At 44.3% G+C, this 18149-nt stretch overlaps 1 protein-coding gene across 4 annotated transcripts in view; it reads left to right on the top strand.

The window, feature by feature from the left end:
* LOC115461812 (sialic acid-binding Ig-like lectin 15) overlaps positions 1 to 18149 on the top strand; it is a 79370-nt gene that overhangs the window by 50964 nt on the left and 10257 nt on the right. For 2 of the 4 annotated variants that reach the window (XM_030191857.1, XM_030191859.1), the window contains exons 5-7: positions 726 to 784; positions 5744 to 5821; positions 7355 to 7414. In XM_030191857.1, coding sequence (XP_030047717.1) covers positions 726 to 784; positions 5744 to 5821; positions 7355 to 7414 — 197 coding nt within the window. Of the gene's footprint in view, positions 1 to 725; positions 785 to 5743; positions 5822 to 7354; positions 7415 to 12618; positions 12678 to 18149 lie in introns of all 4 variants that reach the window. The other 2 variants (XM_030191856.1, XM_030191860.1) reach the window with 2 other exon arrangements.

The raw sequence follows: 18149 nt of genomic DNA on the forward strand, positions 1-18149 counted from the left end.
AAGGGTTAGGAGTTAAAAGCAGCATCAAAAAGGTGGGCTTTTAACTTAGATTTGAAGACGGCCAGAGATAGAGCTTGACGTACCGGCTCAGGAAGTCTATTCCAGGCATATGGTGCAGCAAGATAAAAGTAGGAGTCTGGAGTTAGCAGTGGAGGAGAAGGGTGCAGATAAGAGAGATTTACCCAGTGAACGGAGTTCCCGGGGAGGAATGTTGGGAGAGATGAGAGTGGAGAGGTACTGAGGAGCTGCAGAGTGAATGCACTTATAAGTCAATAAGAGGAGTTTGAATTGTACGCCTTGTAGCGCTATAGAAATGCTAAATAGTAGTAGTAGTAGTAGTAGTATGCAGAAACGGATAGGAAGCCAGTGAAGTGGCTTGAGGAGAGGGCTAATATGAGCATAACGACACTGGCGGAATATTAGTCGTGCAGCAGAATTTTGAACAGATTGAAGAGGAGAGAGATGGCTAAGTGGGAGACCTGTGAGAAGCAAGTTGCAATAGTCTAAGCGAGAGGTGATAAGAGTGTGATGAATGTAGATGTTTCTTGAGGGAATGTAGACTCTTTACTAAGTCCAGTCTTTTTGCAAGCAACAGATTACTTTGAATTGATACAATCCATGTGAGTCTCTCCATGGGTTACTTGTGGGCCAGGACATGGTCTCAGCATGAAATAAAGTTGAGCTGGCACTGTCATCTTTTCTAACCACAATTTACTTTCTATTAGTGACCGTTTGATTACAGCCAACAATGACCACAGTGGCCCCTTGGAAGCACCCAGCAAAGGTAAGAACAAAACAAAGAACAGCATGAATACCAGTGGCGTAGCCAAGGGTGGGCCCAGGCCCACCCACTTTGGGTTCAGGCCCACCCAGTAGCAGCATACTTATGATGTGGCTGGCAGGGATCCCCAAGCCCCACCAGCTGAAAATTCCCAACAACTGTCCCTCCTGCATACCTTGTAAGTAGCAGATCTTCACCTACAGTGAGCAGTGACATACATACTGCTCGCACCGGCCCCACAGCCTTCCCTCTGATGTATTTCTGCCTAGGTGGAAACAGGAAGCTGCATCAGAGGGAAGGGTGTGGGGCCAACATGAGCAGTGTGTATTAGTTGCTGCTCGCTGCTGGTGAAAATCTGCTATTTAAAAAGGTATACGGGAGAGAGGGGGGATGTTTGAGAGACCATATGGCATGCAGGTGAGAGAAGGAGAGACCAAATCACTTGTGGGATGGGGCAAGGTTCTTCTGCCCACCCATCTTGGGCCCAGGCCCACCCAAAATTGGGTGTCTGGCTACGCCCCTGATGAATACTGGCAATCTCTGTAACATGACAGGTCCCAAGGGGCAGCCAAGTGTAACCCCTGGTTAGTACTACTACTACTTAACATTTCTAGAGCGCTACTAGTGTTACGCAGCGCTGTACAAATTAACAAACAAGGACAGTCCCTGCTCAAAGGAGCTTACAATCTAATGGGCGAAATGTCAAGTTGGGGCAGTCTAGGTTTCCTGAATAGGGGTATGGTGGCTAGGTGCCGAAGGCGACATTGAAGAGGTGGGCTTTGAGCAAGGATTTGAAGATGGGCAGGGAGGGGGCCTGGCGTATGGGCTCAGGGAGTTTATTCCAAGCATGGGGTGAGGCGAGGCAGAAAAGGCGGAGCCTGGAGTTGGCGGTGGTGGAGAAGGGTACTGAGAGGAGGGATTTGTCTTGAGAGCGGAGGTTACGGGTCGGAACGTAAGGGGAGATGAGGGAAGAGAAGTAAGAAGGGGCTGCAGATGGGGTGCATTTGTAGGTTAATAGGAGAAGCTTGAATTGTATGCGGTACCTGATCAGGAGCCAGTGAAGTGACTTGAGGAGAGGGGTGATATGAGTATATCGGTCCAGGCAGAAGATAAGCCATGAAGCAGCGTTCTGAACGGACTGAAGGGGGGATAGATAGCAAAGTGGGAGGCCAGTGAGGAGCAGGTTGCAGTAGTCAAGGCGAAAGGTGATGAGAGAGTGGATGAGAGTTCGGGTAGTGTGCTCAGAGAGGAAAAGGCGAATTTTGTTAATGTTAAAGATGAAGAAGTGACAGGTCTTGGCTATCTGCTGGATATGCACAGAGAAGGAGAAGGAGGAGTCGAAGATGACTCCAAGGTTGCGGGCAGATGAGACTGGGACGATGAGGGTGTTATCAACTGAGATAGAGAGTGGAGGGAGAGGAGAAGTGGGTTTGGGAGGGAAGACAATAAGCTCGGTCTTGGCCATGTTCAGTTTCAAGTGGCGATTGGACATCCAGGCAGCAATGTCGGATAAGCAAGCCGATACCTTGACCTGGGTTTCTGCAGTGATATCAGGTGTGGAGAGATAAAGCTGGGTGTCATCAGCATAAAGATGATATTGGAAAGCATGAGATGAGATGAGATTAGGGAACCCAGGGAAGAGGTGTAGATTGAAAAAAGAAGGGGTCCAAGGACTGATCCCTGAGGAACTCCGACAGAGAGCAGGATGGGGGTGGAGGAAGAGCCATGTGAATGTACTCTGAAGGTGCGGTGGGAGAGATAAGAGGAGAACCAGGAGAGGACAGAGCCCTGGAACCCAAATGAGGACAGTGTGGCGAGAAGTAAGTTGTAATTGACAGTGTTAAAGGCAGCGGACAGGTCGAGGAGGATGAGAATGGAGTAGTGACCTTTGGATTTGGCAAGGAACTGGTCATTGCAGACTTTAGTGCCGTTTCTGTCGAGTGTAGGGGGCAAAAGCCGGATTGAAGCGGATCGAGGATGGCATGAGAGGAGCGAAAATCAAGGCAACGGCTGTGAACGGTGCGTTCAAGTATCTTGGAGAGGAAGGGTAGGAGGGAAATGGGGCGGTAGTTGGAGGGACAGGTAGGGTCAAGTGATGGTTTTTTGAGGAGTGATGTGACTACAGCATGCTTGAAGGTGTCAGGGACAGTTGCAGTGGAGAGAGAGATTGAGGATATGACAGATGGGGGGTGACAGTAGGAGAGATGGTGTTAAGTAAGTTGGTGGGGATGGGGTCTGAGGAACAGGTGGTGCATTTCGAGGAGGAGAGAAGATAGGCGGTTTCCTCTTCGGTGATATCAGGAAAAGAGGAGAAGGAGGCCTGGGTAGGTTGGTTGAGGGAGTGGGTTATAGGATGAAGAGGAGGAGAAGGTTTGGTGGTGAATTTGAGGTTAATCTTCTGGACCTTGTCGCGGAAATAGTCAGCTAGTGATTGAGGAGAAAGTGAGGGGGGGTGGGAGCAGAGGGCACTTTGAGGAGGGAGTTGAGGGTGGCGAAGAGACGACGAGGGTTAGAGCTGAGGGAATTAGTCAAATGGGTGTAATAGTCCTGTTTGGCAAGGAATAGGGAGGACTGGAAGGAGGATAGCATGAATTTGAAATGGATGAAATCAGTATGGGTGCGAGATTTCCCCCAGAGGCGTTCAGCCAATCGGGTGCAGGAGCGAAGGTATCGGGTGCAAGGGGTCAGCCAGGGCTGGGGATTAGTACGCCTTGTGAGACGGGAGATGGATGGTGCAAGGGTGTCCAGAGCAGAGGAGAGAGTGGCATTGTAAGTGGAGACAGCCTTGTCGACACTCAGAGGACATGATGGAAGGGAGGAGATCAGAGATACTAGAGGATAAGGTGGGAGGGTCAACAGCCTGGAGATTCCTGGAAGTAGTGGTTAGTGTTGGGCGGGACTGAGGTGGAGGGTGATGAAGTGTGAAGGTGATCAGGTGATGGTCAGAGAGAGGAAGAGCTGAGGCGCAGAAATTGGAGAGTGAGCAGGTAGAAGAGAGGACGAGGTCAAGATAGTGGCCAGATTGGTGAGTAGGGGTGGTGGAGCTCAGTTAGATTGGGATTTGCTGATAGAGTGAGCCCAGGTAGAGTCTCTGGGAGGAGTGACTCGGAGGAGTTTAGAAGGACATAAAAGGGGAAACCTAGAGCGGGAAAGTGGCCTTGGTTGTCTTCAGGTTTTGTCAGATCCCACCATCATCCAGCATTATAACTCAGCTCAACAGCTGAACTACTAAGGAACCTAGCATTTGCAAGGAGACTTTGGAATAATCCATACATTCCTGGGCATTTTGGGATTTGTAGTTGGGAATCTTCATTCATATACTTCAAAGGTATAAATAACGCACAAGAAGCATTTCCAGTAGAAAGTTTCAGAATAATGTCATGGTGTGCAGCTTAGAGATGAGTAGACTCGGAAGTAAAATTAGAAATCATGGCTGATGCATGGAATAACTTTATAAGGCTAGCTGTGGAAACATAAAGAATATCAGAGCAGCCCACATGATCCCAATTTAGATAGAAGTTATGGTAAGCCACAACATGCCATCTACTACTCGTTCCTCTGCCTAAGACAGCTCAACTGCTCGTCCTACGCTTTCTTGAATTCAGATACAGTCTTCGTCTCCACCACCTCCATTGGGAGGCCATTCCGCTTATCCACCTCCCTTTCCGTAAAGAAGTATTTCCTTAGATTACTCCTGATCTGTCCCCTTTTATCTTCATCCTATGCTGCCTCATTCGAGAGCTTCCTTTCAGTTGAAAGAAACTTGCCTCCTGTGCATTTGAGAACTTTAAATATCTTTATCACATTTCTCCTGTCCTGCCTTTTGGTTCTTATCTGCTACCATATTCTATGTTTCAAGATGATCCCCCTCAAATATCTTCTTCGCTTGGCAATATCCTTTGGAATCTCCTCTCCACATGGTACCTCTCCTCAGAATCTCCTTGCCATGTGGCGATAACCTTTAGAAACATAGAAACATGATGGCAGATAAGGGCCAAAAGGCCCATCCAGTCTGCCCTTCCTCAGTAACCACTATCTCTTTCTTTCCTAAGGGATCCCACATGCCTGTCCCAAACTTTCTTAAACTCCGACACAGTCCTCGTCTCCACTACCTCCACCGGGAGGCCATTCCATGCATCCACCACCCTTTCTGTGAAAGTGTATTTTCTTAGATTCCTCCTAAGCCTCTTGCCTCTTAATTTCATCCTATGCTCTCTCATTCCAGAGTTTTCCTTCATTTGAAAAAGGATCACCTCCTGTACATTAATGCCACTGAGGTGTTTAAATGTCTCTATCATATCCCCTCTGCCTCGTCTGTCTTCCAGCGTGTACATGTTAAGGTCCCTAAGCCTGTCCCCATATGTTTTATGACTAAGATCGCTTACCAATTTCATAGCTGCCCTCTGGACTGACTCCATCCTATTTATATCCTTCTGTAGGTGCGGTCTCCAGAACTGCACACAGTACTCTACATGGGGCCTCACCAGAGACTTATACAAGGGCACAATCACCTCTTTTTTCCTGCTGGTCATTCCTCTCCTTATGCAGTCAAGCATCCTTCTGGCTTTGACTGTTGCTTTTTCAACTGTTTGGAGACCTTAAGGTCATCAGACACAATCACCTCCAAGTCCTGCTCTTCTTTTGTATACAGAAGCCACTTCTCCCCCCTATATTGTACCGTTCCCCTGGATTCTTATAACCCAAGTGCATGACCTTGCATTTCTTAGCATTAAATCTCAGTTGCCAGTTATCGGACCATTCTTCAAGCTTCGCTAGATCCTTCCTCATGCTATAGATACCTAAGTCTGTTTGTTGTTAAACAAACAATGATTATTTCCTAGACTTTGCTCCCCATCTTACACTAAGAATAGAGATTTCATTCTTTTCAGTTCCACTCCACAAAAGCAATGCAGGAAGAAAGTCCAATAATATACTCACCTTTAATATCTGGTTTCTTCTTAGCACCTGAGGTCTCTGATAATCTGGACCAGTGTAAAGTACAGCCAACAGGTCCATTAGGACAGGAACAGAAGATCACAGGTAAGAATGTCAGAGTATGGAATAGGAAGTCTAGTTGACTGTCTTTCCTCTAGCCTGGCATGGAGGTAACCTGTCTTGATCCTTGCTCCAACTTGGTACAGGGAAATGCCTCTGTTGGCCCTTCCTCCAATCTGTCACATGGAATCCTGATTTGCTCTTCTTAACTAGGACCTCCAAAATTCACCAAAACGTACAACAAGCAAACGAACAGTCCAAGAATATAAATGAAGCACTTAGCTTCAAATTCTAGTACAAAGAGTCATTGGTTCCCCTTGATGAAAGCTCCCATTTCGCCAACAAAACTGCTTCAGGAGAAGACCAAAACCATTACTTTGCTCTCTTATACAATCAGCATGCCTCAGTAATGGTGAACACTGGCTCACACTGACTGTGTAAGAGTGAAGAGTAATGATTTTGGTCTTCTCCTGAAGCAGCTTTGTTGGTGAAATGGAAGCTTTCGTGAAGGAAGACCAATAGGTCTGTGGACTAGAGTTTAAAGCTAAATAGTTTATACTGTCGGACTGTTCATTTGCCTGATGAAAAGTGTAAAGGAATATTGATGATACCGTTGGACTTGTTAAAGTGTTATGGAATATCGAGTTAAAGGAGTTTTTTGAGATCCATGATTGAAACCTGCGGCATGTATCCTGAAGGGCTGGATTCAAAAATTAGTCACAAAGTTTCTGAGATCTTTTCTCCTCTGTTTTTGCCCTAGGTGTACTTCTCTGGTGATTTTTGAATTTTACAGTTGTTTCCCCTCATTGGTTGCTCTATTACGACCTGACATGAAACATTTCATTTTTACTCTAGGCTACTGCCCTGACTCGATGAGCCCCTTAACTATCCCTCACTGTTGCCTGGTACACAGAGTTCCAGTATCGACATTTACTCTGACCGGTGTGTGGATTCCCTTTGCCACCCTCCACATATAATTTTCACCCTGGTCAACCCAAAGAATCAGATCCACTCCTGGCTTTGGTCCATCGACACACATGAAGATGAGTCGAAGCTTTGATTTGCTTAAGAAAAGTAGAAACTTCATCCTTTCCATGGGGAAAACCAGGACGGGATCATTCGCCTACGCATGACATGAGTAAAGTGGAAAAGATCAAGGCAAAGCTAGAAAAAGCAGACATGTGGCTCACTAGATGGACTACAGAGTTCTTCTTTCTTAGATCCTGTCTGGATCATAAGTTTTTTGTTTCTCATTTCCTTTGGCAATTTTAGAACAGCTGATCAATCTGTTCCCGCAGTAGGCTTGATTCAGCTCATTTTGTAAGGTTTATTTGTAATTTTGCTCGCTGTGCCAATCATTCCAGGAGATGTGTTCCTAGACCTTGTTCAATGACCTCTTTTCCAGGTTCCTCCTTCTCATTCCATCTCTAAGTCAGATGGAAAATAGTGCATGCCTGCTGCTAGATAAGAAACAAAATTTTTAGCCTAAAAAATAAAAACAAAATATGTGGTATTCACCCCGGAGCTATCATCGGTAATGTCCAAATTTTTTCCTTTTTTTTTTTTCTTGTCCAATAGGAAAGAGTGAAGACAGCTGCACCTATGCGGATATCCAGTTCGCCCCCAAACAAGGGAAAGGTAAGGGTCCTTTTTAAGCACAATGGCTTACTATGGGGTGCGTTGAGGTGTCCGGCGGTAATTTTGGGATGTGCGCGTGCTACCCATGCACTAAAAAGTATAATTTGTTTTTAGCGCTGGGGGTGGAGAGTGGGTGTGTTCTGTGCTAATCGGTTAGCACATGGGTATTGCTGCGAGCTAACCAATTAACAGTTTAGTGCGTGAATCTCTATCGCCTACAAAATAGATGATGGTAGGGCTTTACACACTTTAGGAGGAGATTCTATATATGGTGTGGAAAACATTTCTGCCTACGTGAATTCTAAAAAGGGCACCTAGATTAGGAACGGTACCCTAGCGCATAAATTACGTGTAAATCCCAGCATGTAGATTTAGGCGCAGAAGGTCATATTCTATAACAACACATGCACATTTTGGAATGCCCACGAAACATCCATTTCCCCATCCATAACTATGCCCCTTTGTGCCTGCGTGCATTAGAATTTAGGCGCAGTGCGTTACTGAATACGCTTAGCATGCTTGTAAATCCTAGATATTGCCAATTAATACTCATTGTTGCTTGTTAAGTGCTGTTAACAACACTGATTGGCTTGTTAAGCCAATTAAGTTATACGCGTTGTTACAAAATACGCTCGGATTTTGGTGCAGAACACTAAATAGAATTCGAGGGTTAGTGTGACAGAATGATGTGTTTCCTTTACCTCATCTGGCAGTGTGTGCACAGGGAATGACTATTATTATTATTAGACTATTGCAACTTGCTTCTCACAGGTCTCCCACTAAGCCAGCTGTCTCCCCTTCAATCTGTTCAAAATTCTGCCGCACGACTTATATTCCACCAGTGTCGCTATGCTCATATCAGTCCTCTCCTCAAGTCACCTCATTGGCTCCCTATCCGTTTCCGCATATAGTTCAAACTCCTCTTACTGACTTATAAGTACATTCACTTTGCAGCTCCTATCTCTCCCTACACTCCTCCCCGGAAACTCCGTTCACTGGGTAAATCCATCTTATCTGCACCCTTCTCCTCCACCGCTAACTCCGAACTCCGTTCCTTTTATCTTGCTGTACCATATGCCTGGAATAGACTTCCTGAGCCGGTACGCCAAGCTCCATCTCTGGCCGTCTTCAAATCTAGGCTATAAGCCCACCTTTTTGATGCTGCTTTTAACTCCCAACCATTACTCACTTGTTCAGTACCCATGTTTTATCATTCCACCTTAGTAATTCCCGTATCCCTTATTTGTCCTGTTTGTCTGTCCTGATTAGATTGTAAACTCTGTCAAGCAGGGACTGTCTCTTCATGTCCGGTATACAGTGCTACATATGTCTAGTAGCACTATGGAAATGATAAGTAGTAGTAGTAAGGATAATCTGAAACATAGTTAGCTGATACTAGGGTCCACCTTGGGGGTCAACACTCAAGAAAAAGATCTGGGTATCATTGTGTGTGGCAGCGACCAAAAAAGCAAATAGGATGCTAGGAACTATTAGGAAAGGGATGGTAAATAAGACCAAAAATACTATAATGCCTTTGTATCGCTCCATGGTGCATCCGCACCTTGAGTATTGTGTTCAGTTCTGGTTGCCATATCCCAAAAAAGATAATAGCGGAATTAGAAAAGGTTCAAAGAAAAGCGACCAAAATGATAAAGGGGATGGAACTCCTCTCATATGAGGAAAGGCCAAAGAGGTTAGGTCTCTTCAGTTTGGAAAAGAGGCGGATGAGGGGAGGGGAGATATGATTGAGGTCTACAAAATCCTGAGTGGTGTAGAACGAGTAGAAGTAAATCAATTTTTTTACTCGTTCCAAAAGTACAAAGACTAGGGGACACTCGAGGAAGTTACATGGAAATACTTTTAAAACAAACAGGAGGAAATATTTTTTCACTCAATGAATAGTTAAGTTCTGGAATTCTTTACCGGAGGATGTGGTAACAGCGGTTAGCGTATCTGGGTTTAAACAAGATTTGGAGAAATTCCTGAAGGAAAAGTCTATACTCTGCTATTGAGACACACATGGGAAGCAACTGCTTACCCTGGGATTTGTAGTATGGAATGTTGCTACTATTTGAGATTCTGCATGGAATGTTGCTACACTTCGAGATTCTGAATGGAATCTTGTCACTCTTTAGGATTCCAGAATCTTGCTATTCTTTAGGGTTCTACATGGAATGTTGCTACTCTTTGAGATTCTGCATGGAATCTTGTCACTCTTTAGGATTCCAGAATCTTGCTATTCTTTGGGGTTCTACGTGTAATCAATAGAAACAAAACAAAATAAAACATGGACAAGAAAATAAGATGATACCTTTTTTTCTTGGACATAACTTAATACATTTCTTGATTAGCTTTCAAAGGTTGCCCTTCCTCGTCAGATCGGAAATAAGCAAATGTTGGTAGATGACAGTATATATGAGTGAAACATCAAAGCATTTCAGTGACAGTCTATGTGCCTGGAGACAGGAGTGAAACATCAAAGCATTTCAATGACAGTCTAACAGGATGGGGGTGGATAGGTGAGAGTCTACATGGTTCTACATGGAATCTTGTCACTCTTTAGGATTCCAGAATCTTGCTATTTTTTGGGGTTCTACATGGAGAGTTGCTGTGATTTGGATTTCTGCCAGGTATCTGTGACCTGGCTTGGCCACTGTTGGAAACAGGATACTGGACTAGATAGACCACTGGTATTCGAATTCTATTCAAATTGGGTTGTATAATTTTTAAAATGTTTGATGGTAATTTCTTTTCCTTCAGTTTGTGGAATCTTGAAAGTTAGAGATCCATTTCGATTAATCTTGCCTTCATTTTTAAATATCAGATATAAAAAGATTTTAGAAGCGAAACCCACCATAAAGAAAATGTTTTTCTCAATGTGGAAACTCAAATGCGTGAAACCATTCTTCCCGAGGGAAATATTTCGTAACCTGATACAGTCAATGATACTAAGCCACACAGACTACTGCAATAGAATCTACGCGAGTTGCAAGGATCAAATCATAAAAAAATTCCAGACCGCCCAAAACACAGCAGCTAGGCTCATATTTGGGAAAACGCGTTTTGACAGCAGCAAACCACTCCAAGAAAAACTGCATTGGCTACCAATCAAAGAAAGTATCACTTTCAAAATCTGCACGACTGTTCATAAAACTATTTACGGCGAGGCACCGGGATACATGACAGATCCCATCACCTGCCTACCAGAAACACCACAAAATCAGCACGATCATGCCTATACCTCCACTACCCAAGCAGCAAAGGACTCAAATACAAATCCACCTATGCATCCAGCATTTCCTACTCAAGCGCACAATTATGGAATGCACTGCCAAAGGCAGTAAAAACTATGCTCGACCACCTAAAGTTCCGGAAAGTACTAAAAACAGGCATGTTCAGAAAAGCATACCCCACCGACCCAAAATAAAAAAACCTGGATACCTGCGACACAACGTAACCAAAGATCGTAATGACACATCCTAACTCTTCCTCTCCCTCTCTATTTCCCCCCAAATGTACCTAACATACATGTACCTCATTCTACTACAATCTCACCTGTATTCGTTCATACCTTTTATTTTTTTAGACCGGTATCGGCTAACGCCGTTAATGGTACTATGTAAGCCACGTTGAGCCTGCAAAAAGGTGGTAAAATGTGGGATACAAATGTAACAAATAAAATAAATAAATAAAAATAAATAAATGTCGACAGATAAAGGCCTGAACGGTCCATCCAGTCTTCCCAACAAGATAAACTCATTTTACATGGTATATGATACTTTATATGTATACCTGAGTTTGATTTGTCCTTGTCATTCTCAGGGCACAGACTGTAGAAGTCTGCCCAGTACTGTTCTTGTACTAAGTTCTGAAGATTCTGGAATCCTAAAGAGTTATAAGATTCTGGAATCCCAATTAGTAGCAACATTCCATGAAGAACCCCCAAAGACTAACATAATAACATAGTAAATGACGGCAGATTATAGTCCATCCAACCATGGACAATCTAACCAACTTTCGCAAATCGTTCAAGACACATCTCTTCAACAAAGCCTACAAAAGACATCCTTAATGAAACAAATCATTCCTTAAACCACTCAGGTTCATCAAAAAACACCTCTCACACGACCTTACCTAACACCTTCCCATCTAAATCCTCATATACCTTCAGCCTATTATCGATTGCATTTAAGATCATTTAATGACTACATCATGATAACACTCTGTAAGCCACATGGAGCCTGCAAAAAGGTGGGAAAATGTGGGGTACAAATGCAATAAATAATAATAATAATCCAGTCTGCCCAACAAGATAAACTGATTTTACATGGTATGTGATACTTTATACCCGAGTTTGATTAGTTCTCGCCTTTCTCAGGGCACAGACCGTAGAAGTCTGCCCAGCATTGTTCTCGTACTAAAAGTTCTGAAGATTCTGGAATCCTAAAGAGTTACAAGATTCTGGAATCCCAATTAGTAGCAACATTCCATGTAGAACCCAGAGAGTAACGTGGGTAACATAGTAAATGATGGCAGATAAAGACCTGTATGGTCCATCCAGTCTTCCCAAGGTACTTTCTATGTATACCTGAGTTTGATTTGTTCCTGCCTTTCTCAGGTCACAGAACGTAGAAGTCTGCCAGCACTGGTTCTTGTACTAAAATTCTGAAGCTAACGCGAAGCCCCTTAAAATTTACACTCCAGCCCATCCCTATCTATTCAGTCAAGATCAGGGCGTAGACCGTAGAAGTCTGCCCAGCACCGGTTTCGCTTCCCAATTACCGGCGTCGCCACCTAATCTCTGCTAAGATTCTGTGGATCCATTCCTTCTAAATGGGATTCCTTTGTGTTTATCCCACGCACGTTGAATTCCATTACCATTTTCATCAGCATTCTCTCTTGTTCTTTCCCTCCCCCTTCTGCCCTATCAATTTTTGTAATTCTTCCCCTGCCCTAGCAGTCATGTCTGAATTTCTTCTTGTCTACCTTGTTCACTTTCTACTATATTTTAGATTGTAAACCTCCTTGAAGGTGCCCCAAAGGGCAGGATAGTAAACCTATAATAAACTTGAACCTTGATATCCAATAAAACGATTTCCGTACCATGAAACTTCCTAAAGCCAGACTGAAATTTAGAAAGCCAATTGTTGTTAAAACTGACATTTCTCCCCCCCCACCTCTTTTTTTTTCCTTTTGTCCTATAGGAAAGAGTGAAGAAAGCTGCACCTATGCGGCTATCCAGTTCCCGAACAAACAGGGAAAGGTAAATGACTTGGAAATTGTACGTTTAGTTAACCAAATGACGTGTTTCCTTTTCCTCATCTGGCAGAGTGGTGCGTGCTCTAGGGAATTGGGGGAGGGAGGAGCAAGCAACCGTGCAAGTAGTGTTGGGTATTGAAAGAATTCGGTGCAATCCTTTTGGTGGCACAAAATTAGCTGCTGAGAAACCAGCAGAATCTCAGTGGCTAAAGTTGCATTAGGTGTAGTTAGGGTTACCATGTGTCCAGATTATACCCCGACATGTCCGGGGCATCCGGAGGGTTTTTGCCAACCGCCCGTTTGTCCGGATTTCTGGACAACACGGCGGACAGGCGGGTGGCGGGCCTATCCTAGCCTCCCCTTCCGGCCTTCCCTTACTTACTATCTACTGCCCTGGTGGTCTAGTGACCTCTTCAGGGCAGGAAAGAGCCCCCTCTTTCCTGCCCGGAGCGCTGCCCTTGCCCTGCATCCTGTTGCTGTGACGGTCTCAGGATTCAAAATGGCCGCCGAGGTTGAAAGCAGCCTCGCGAGACTTGAACTGGTCGGTGGCCATTTTGAATCCCGAGACCGTCACAGCAACAGGATGCAGGGCAAGGAGTAAGAACAGAGCTCCGGGCAGGAAAGAGGGGGCTCTTTCCTGCCCCGAAGAGGTCACTAGACCACCAGGGCAGTAGATAGTAAGTAAGGAGAAGTGAATATGTGACCCGGGGGGAGGGGAGGGGAGATGACTCGGGGGAGGGGAGGAGATGGGGGCAGGGGAGGGGAATATGTGACCTGGGGGAGGGGAGGCGGGGAATATTGTGATGGGGCTGGGGTGAGGGTGAGAAGGGGCGGGGCAGGGGCGTGACATGTGTCCTCCTTTTTCAGAGGACCAAAATATGGCAACCCTAGGTGTAGCTTACTGCCTTTTCTACTCAAATGCTGTGGCATTTTTAAGAAGGCACAAAAAGCAATTATTACCCCCATCCCCCCCCCCCCCCCCCCCCCCCCCAAGAATATTCTGTCACCGTGAAAGCAGAAATAGAGATTTGCAGCCTGGAGACAGGGACAGGAGCTCAAACACTGGGTTTAGCAGTGGCTCTCAAACCTGGTCCTGGAGGTACCCCAGCCAGTCAAGTGTTCAGGATATCCACAATGAATATTCATTGCACTGCCCAGTGGCGTAGCGAGGGTGGCTGATACCCGGGGCGGGTTGGCTGTGCACCCCCCCTCGGCACGCGCACCCCCCCAGAGTGCATTATTACCACTGGCGCTCCGCCCCACCGAGTGCACGTCGTCGCTGGGAGCTGCGTCGGCTCCGTTGGTTCCCTGCTCTCTCTGCCCCGGAACAGGAAGTAACCTGTTCCGGGGCAGAGAGAGCAGGTAACCAGCGGCGCCAACACCCCCCCAGCGGCGTGCACCCGGGGCGGACCGCCCCACCGCCCCCCCCCCCCTTCCTACGCCACTGGCACTGCCTCCACCACATGCAAATCTATCTCATGCATATTCATTGTGGATATCCTGAACACTTGACTGGCTGGGGTACCTGCAGGACCAGATTTGGGAATCATTGGATTAAAGTCTTGGAATCACTTCTGACTTTGATGCCAGCCCAAAGGGGAGCTTTTTAACGAGGCGAACACAGAATTGTATGGTTTACTTTATTTGATAAATCACTTTTCCTTGAATATTACAAGTCAGTGCACAATAAAATAATATTGGAGCCAAGAAAACAATGTCAATTTCATATGGGAAAGCTAGAAGAACGGACAAGCAAAGGGATAACAGGTAGGGGAGGGGATTATTATCATTATTATTTATTGCAGGCTCAATGTGGCTTACAGAGTGAGGTTATGTTAAAATCAATACATGCTTTAATACAGTTGATCATAGGCTAATGCAAAAGAGGATTAGATGGGCGGATGTTTGGTAGGTTGTGTGAGAAGTGTTTTAGGTGTGTTCAGGTGATTTGGGGGAATGTATTGTATCATTGAGGGTGACTTTTGTAGGCTCTGTTAAAGAGGTGTGTTTTCAGAGCTTTGCGGAAGCTGGTTAGATTGTTCATGGTATGGATGGACAGGGCCGTACAGAGGAGAAACAAAGATATCAATGAGTTGGTAAAAGGAGAGGGAGGGGGGATTGCAGAATCTAGTAAACCATCATGGTATTGGCTCTGCCTGGTCAAAGGATAAACGTTTTTTTCAAGTAGGTCAATTTTTAGTAAGGATCTGGATTTTGGATGGGAGAGTTCAAGTCTGAAAGGCTGGGATAATGTGTTCCAAACTTAAACCTGTTTGTCTGTCCTAATTAGATTGTAACTCTGTCGAGCAGGGACTGTCTCTTCATGTTCAAGTGTACATGCGCTGCGTTACGTCCTAGTAGCGCTATAGAAATGATAAGTAGTATAGTAAATTTCTTGATTTGATTTGAGGTAGTGAACTGTGTAAAACAAGAATACGAAATCTGGTTAATTTGTTAAGAAGTAAATTTTATTATAATCAAAATCAAAAATAAATTTTTATTGGTTTTCATTAAATATACTCATTGTTATCCTGAGTTACTTATTTTATTTTTTAGATTTTATTTCCCCTTCTATTTTAGAAATAGACCGGCGAGGCTAGTTTTAATAATTGTACTTCACCTCCGTTTTAATGAAAGTTTGCCTGAGATATTTATCAGGGTATAAGTAAGGTAAACAATCGTTCTGGAAGGTGAGATCACACTGGCTTGATAGAACCAAGAATTTTGTTTTGTCTCTGTTTAGTTTGAGTTTAAATGTTGCTGCCCAGTTTTCCTTGAGGTCCAGACTTGTTTTAACTTTGCCCAATATTCCTGTGGTACTGTTGTTAAAAGGAATGTACATAGTGACATCATCTGCATATATGAATGGGTTGAAGCTCATTTGTTCCAGTTTTTTTCTGAGTGAAGCCATCATTACATTGAACAGAGTTGGTGATAATGGAGAACCCTATGGTACCCCACACTTGGAGTTCCAAGAGGCTGATATCTGGTTGGACATCTTTACAATGTAGGATCTGGTCTTTAGGAAGCCATTGAACCATGCAGCCACTGTGCAGCTAGATCGAACGCACTTGACATGTTGAATTGACCTTGGCTTATTAGGCTTCTGAACTTTGTTATCAGAGTGGTTATGACCGTTCGGTACTGTGTTGTGGTCTAAATCCTGATTGGGATTTATGGAGGATTGGGAATTTTATCATGTATTCCATTAGTTGTTGTGCTACCAGACCCTCCATCGTTTTGGTCAGATGCGGTATTGAGGCCACTGGTCTGTACTTTGTGAGATCACTAATCTTGCTAGTTGTGTTCTTGGAGATTGGTGTGAGTACTATTTTGCCGTTATCATTTGGGAATTGTCCTTTTGTTAACATGTATGTGATGTGTTTCGTGAAGCACTCGATGAACCATTCTGTTGGGTTTTTCATCATATAGTTGAGGCATTTGTCTAGCATACAGTTCACAAGTGTGTATTTTGTCAGTAGTGCTTTTACTGTGCTTGGTTTGGGTGGTTCGAATGAGGACCAGATTCTGTCTGCCATGACGTGCATGTCATTGGTTTCATATCCTTTAAGAAGTCTGTGTTGACTTGAGGTGACACAAGGTTAGATCTTGTCGTTGCTATTTTTGTTCAAAATATTGAACAATTTCGTCTGCAATAGGTGGTGTTCCAGTTGATGCCAGTAAGTCCTGGATTTTCAGTAGATTGTTCATGAGTTTGAATATTTTTTTCATGTAGTTCTGTTCTGGGTTCACATACATGTTGTAGTATTCTGCTTTGGCTTTCTTTGTATTGTGCTTATATGTTATTATAGCTTTTCTCCATATGCCTTTGTTTGTTTCTGTTTTGTTTTTGGAACATGTTCGCTCTAGTTTCCTGCATAGTTATTTCACCTGTTGTAGCTCGTCGTTAAACCAGGGTCTTGGTGCTTTTTTATTTCTTGTTTTCGTTTTAAGTGGTTCTATTTTATTCAGTGTATTTTCACTTGTTTCATCCCAATTTCTCATGAAGTGGATGTCGTTTGGTGCTAGGTTGCTATGTTCATTCATTGCTGTTGTCCAGAAAGCGTGGTTGTCCACCTTCCCTCTGGATGTGAATGTGTGTGGTGGATTTGGTTTTCTGTTCTTTCCGTTCTCTTTCCATTGTAATGTAAACATGAGCTTGCTATGGTCAGACCACAGAACTTGTTACATTTACCCAGTCAATATCGAAATCACCCATTATTATGGTGTTCCCCAGTTTGTTAGCCTCCCTAATTTCTGATAACATCTCTACATCTGTCTGTTCATCCTGGCTAGGTGGATGGTAGTACACTCCTATCACTATCCTTTTCCCCTTAAAACATGGAATTTCAATCCACATTGATTCCAAAATGTGTTTTGTTTCCTGCAGGATCTTCAATCTATTTGATTCAAGGCTCTCCTTAACATACAATGCTACCCCTCCACCTATTCGATCCACCCTATCACTATGATATAATTTGTATCCTGGTATGACAGTGTCCCACTGGTTATCCTCCTTCCACCAGGTCTCAGAGATGCCTATTCTATCTAATTTTTCATTTAGTGCAATATATTCTAACTCTCCCATCTTATTTCTTAGGCTTCTGGCTTTTGCATATAGACATTTCAAACCATGTTTGTTGTTCCTATTAACATCTTCCTCAGCAGTTGACAGTGACAATATGCAATCTTGAAAATCTGTCTTTTTTATTTAAAGAAACCTGGTCTACTATGGTCTCTATTGCAATCTCGCTATCAGGATGCCCTATCTTCCCTGTCCTGGTGATATCTTTGGAAGATATCTTATTCAGAACCATGCGTTTTTGAGTGACTGTCGGTCTTCCCCCCGTTTCTAGTTTAAAAGCTGCTCTATCTCCTTTTTAAATTCTGATGGCAACAGTCTGGTCCCACACTGGTTAAGTTGGAGCCCATGCTTTCAGAATAGGCTGCCCCTTCCTCACAATGTTGCCCAGTTCCTAACACATCTAAAACCCTCCTCCCTGCATCATTGCCTCATCCACAAATTGAGACTCTGGAGCTCTGCCTGTCCTCTTGGGCCCTGCACATGAAACGGGAAGCATTTCTGAAAATGTTACCTTGGAGGATCTGGATTTGAGCTTTCTACCTAGGAATCTAAATCTAGCTTCCAGAACCTCTCTCCCACATTTTCCTATGTCATTGGTATCTACATGTACCAACACAGCAGACTCCTCCCCAGGCAGGCAAGTGACCAAGCGATCCTCACGTCCACCAGCCTCCCAGCTATCTGCAAGCCTAATAATCGAGTAACCAACTACAACAGCGGTCCTAACCCTTTCTTCCTCAGTGCGAGAGGATATTGCATCCCCTGGTTGGATTACTTCCAACTTCACCAGGGTGATGCTCTTAGGAGACCTTTTTCCTCCCAAGGCAGCACAGGGGCAGCCCGACTGGAGATGGGATTTCTCTACAACGTCCCTGTAGGCCTCCTCTATGT

Source organism: Microcaecilia unicolor, chromosome 2 (genome assembly GCF_901765095.1).
Source record: "Microcaecilia unicolor chromosome 2, aMicUni1.1, whole genome shotgun sequence".
Classification (NCBI taxonomy): domain Eukaryota; kingdom Metazoa; phylum Chordata; class Amphibia; order Gymnophiona; family Siphonopidae; genus Microcaecilia; species Microcaecilia unicolor.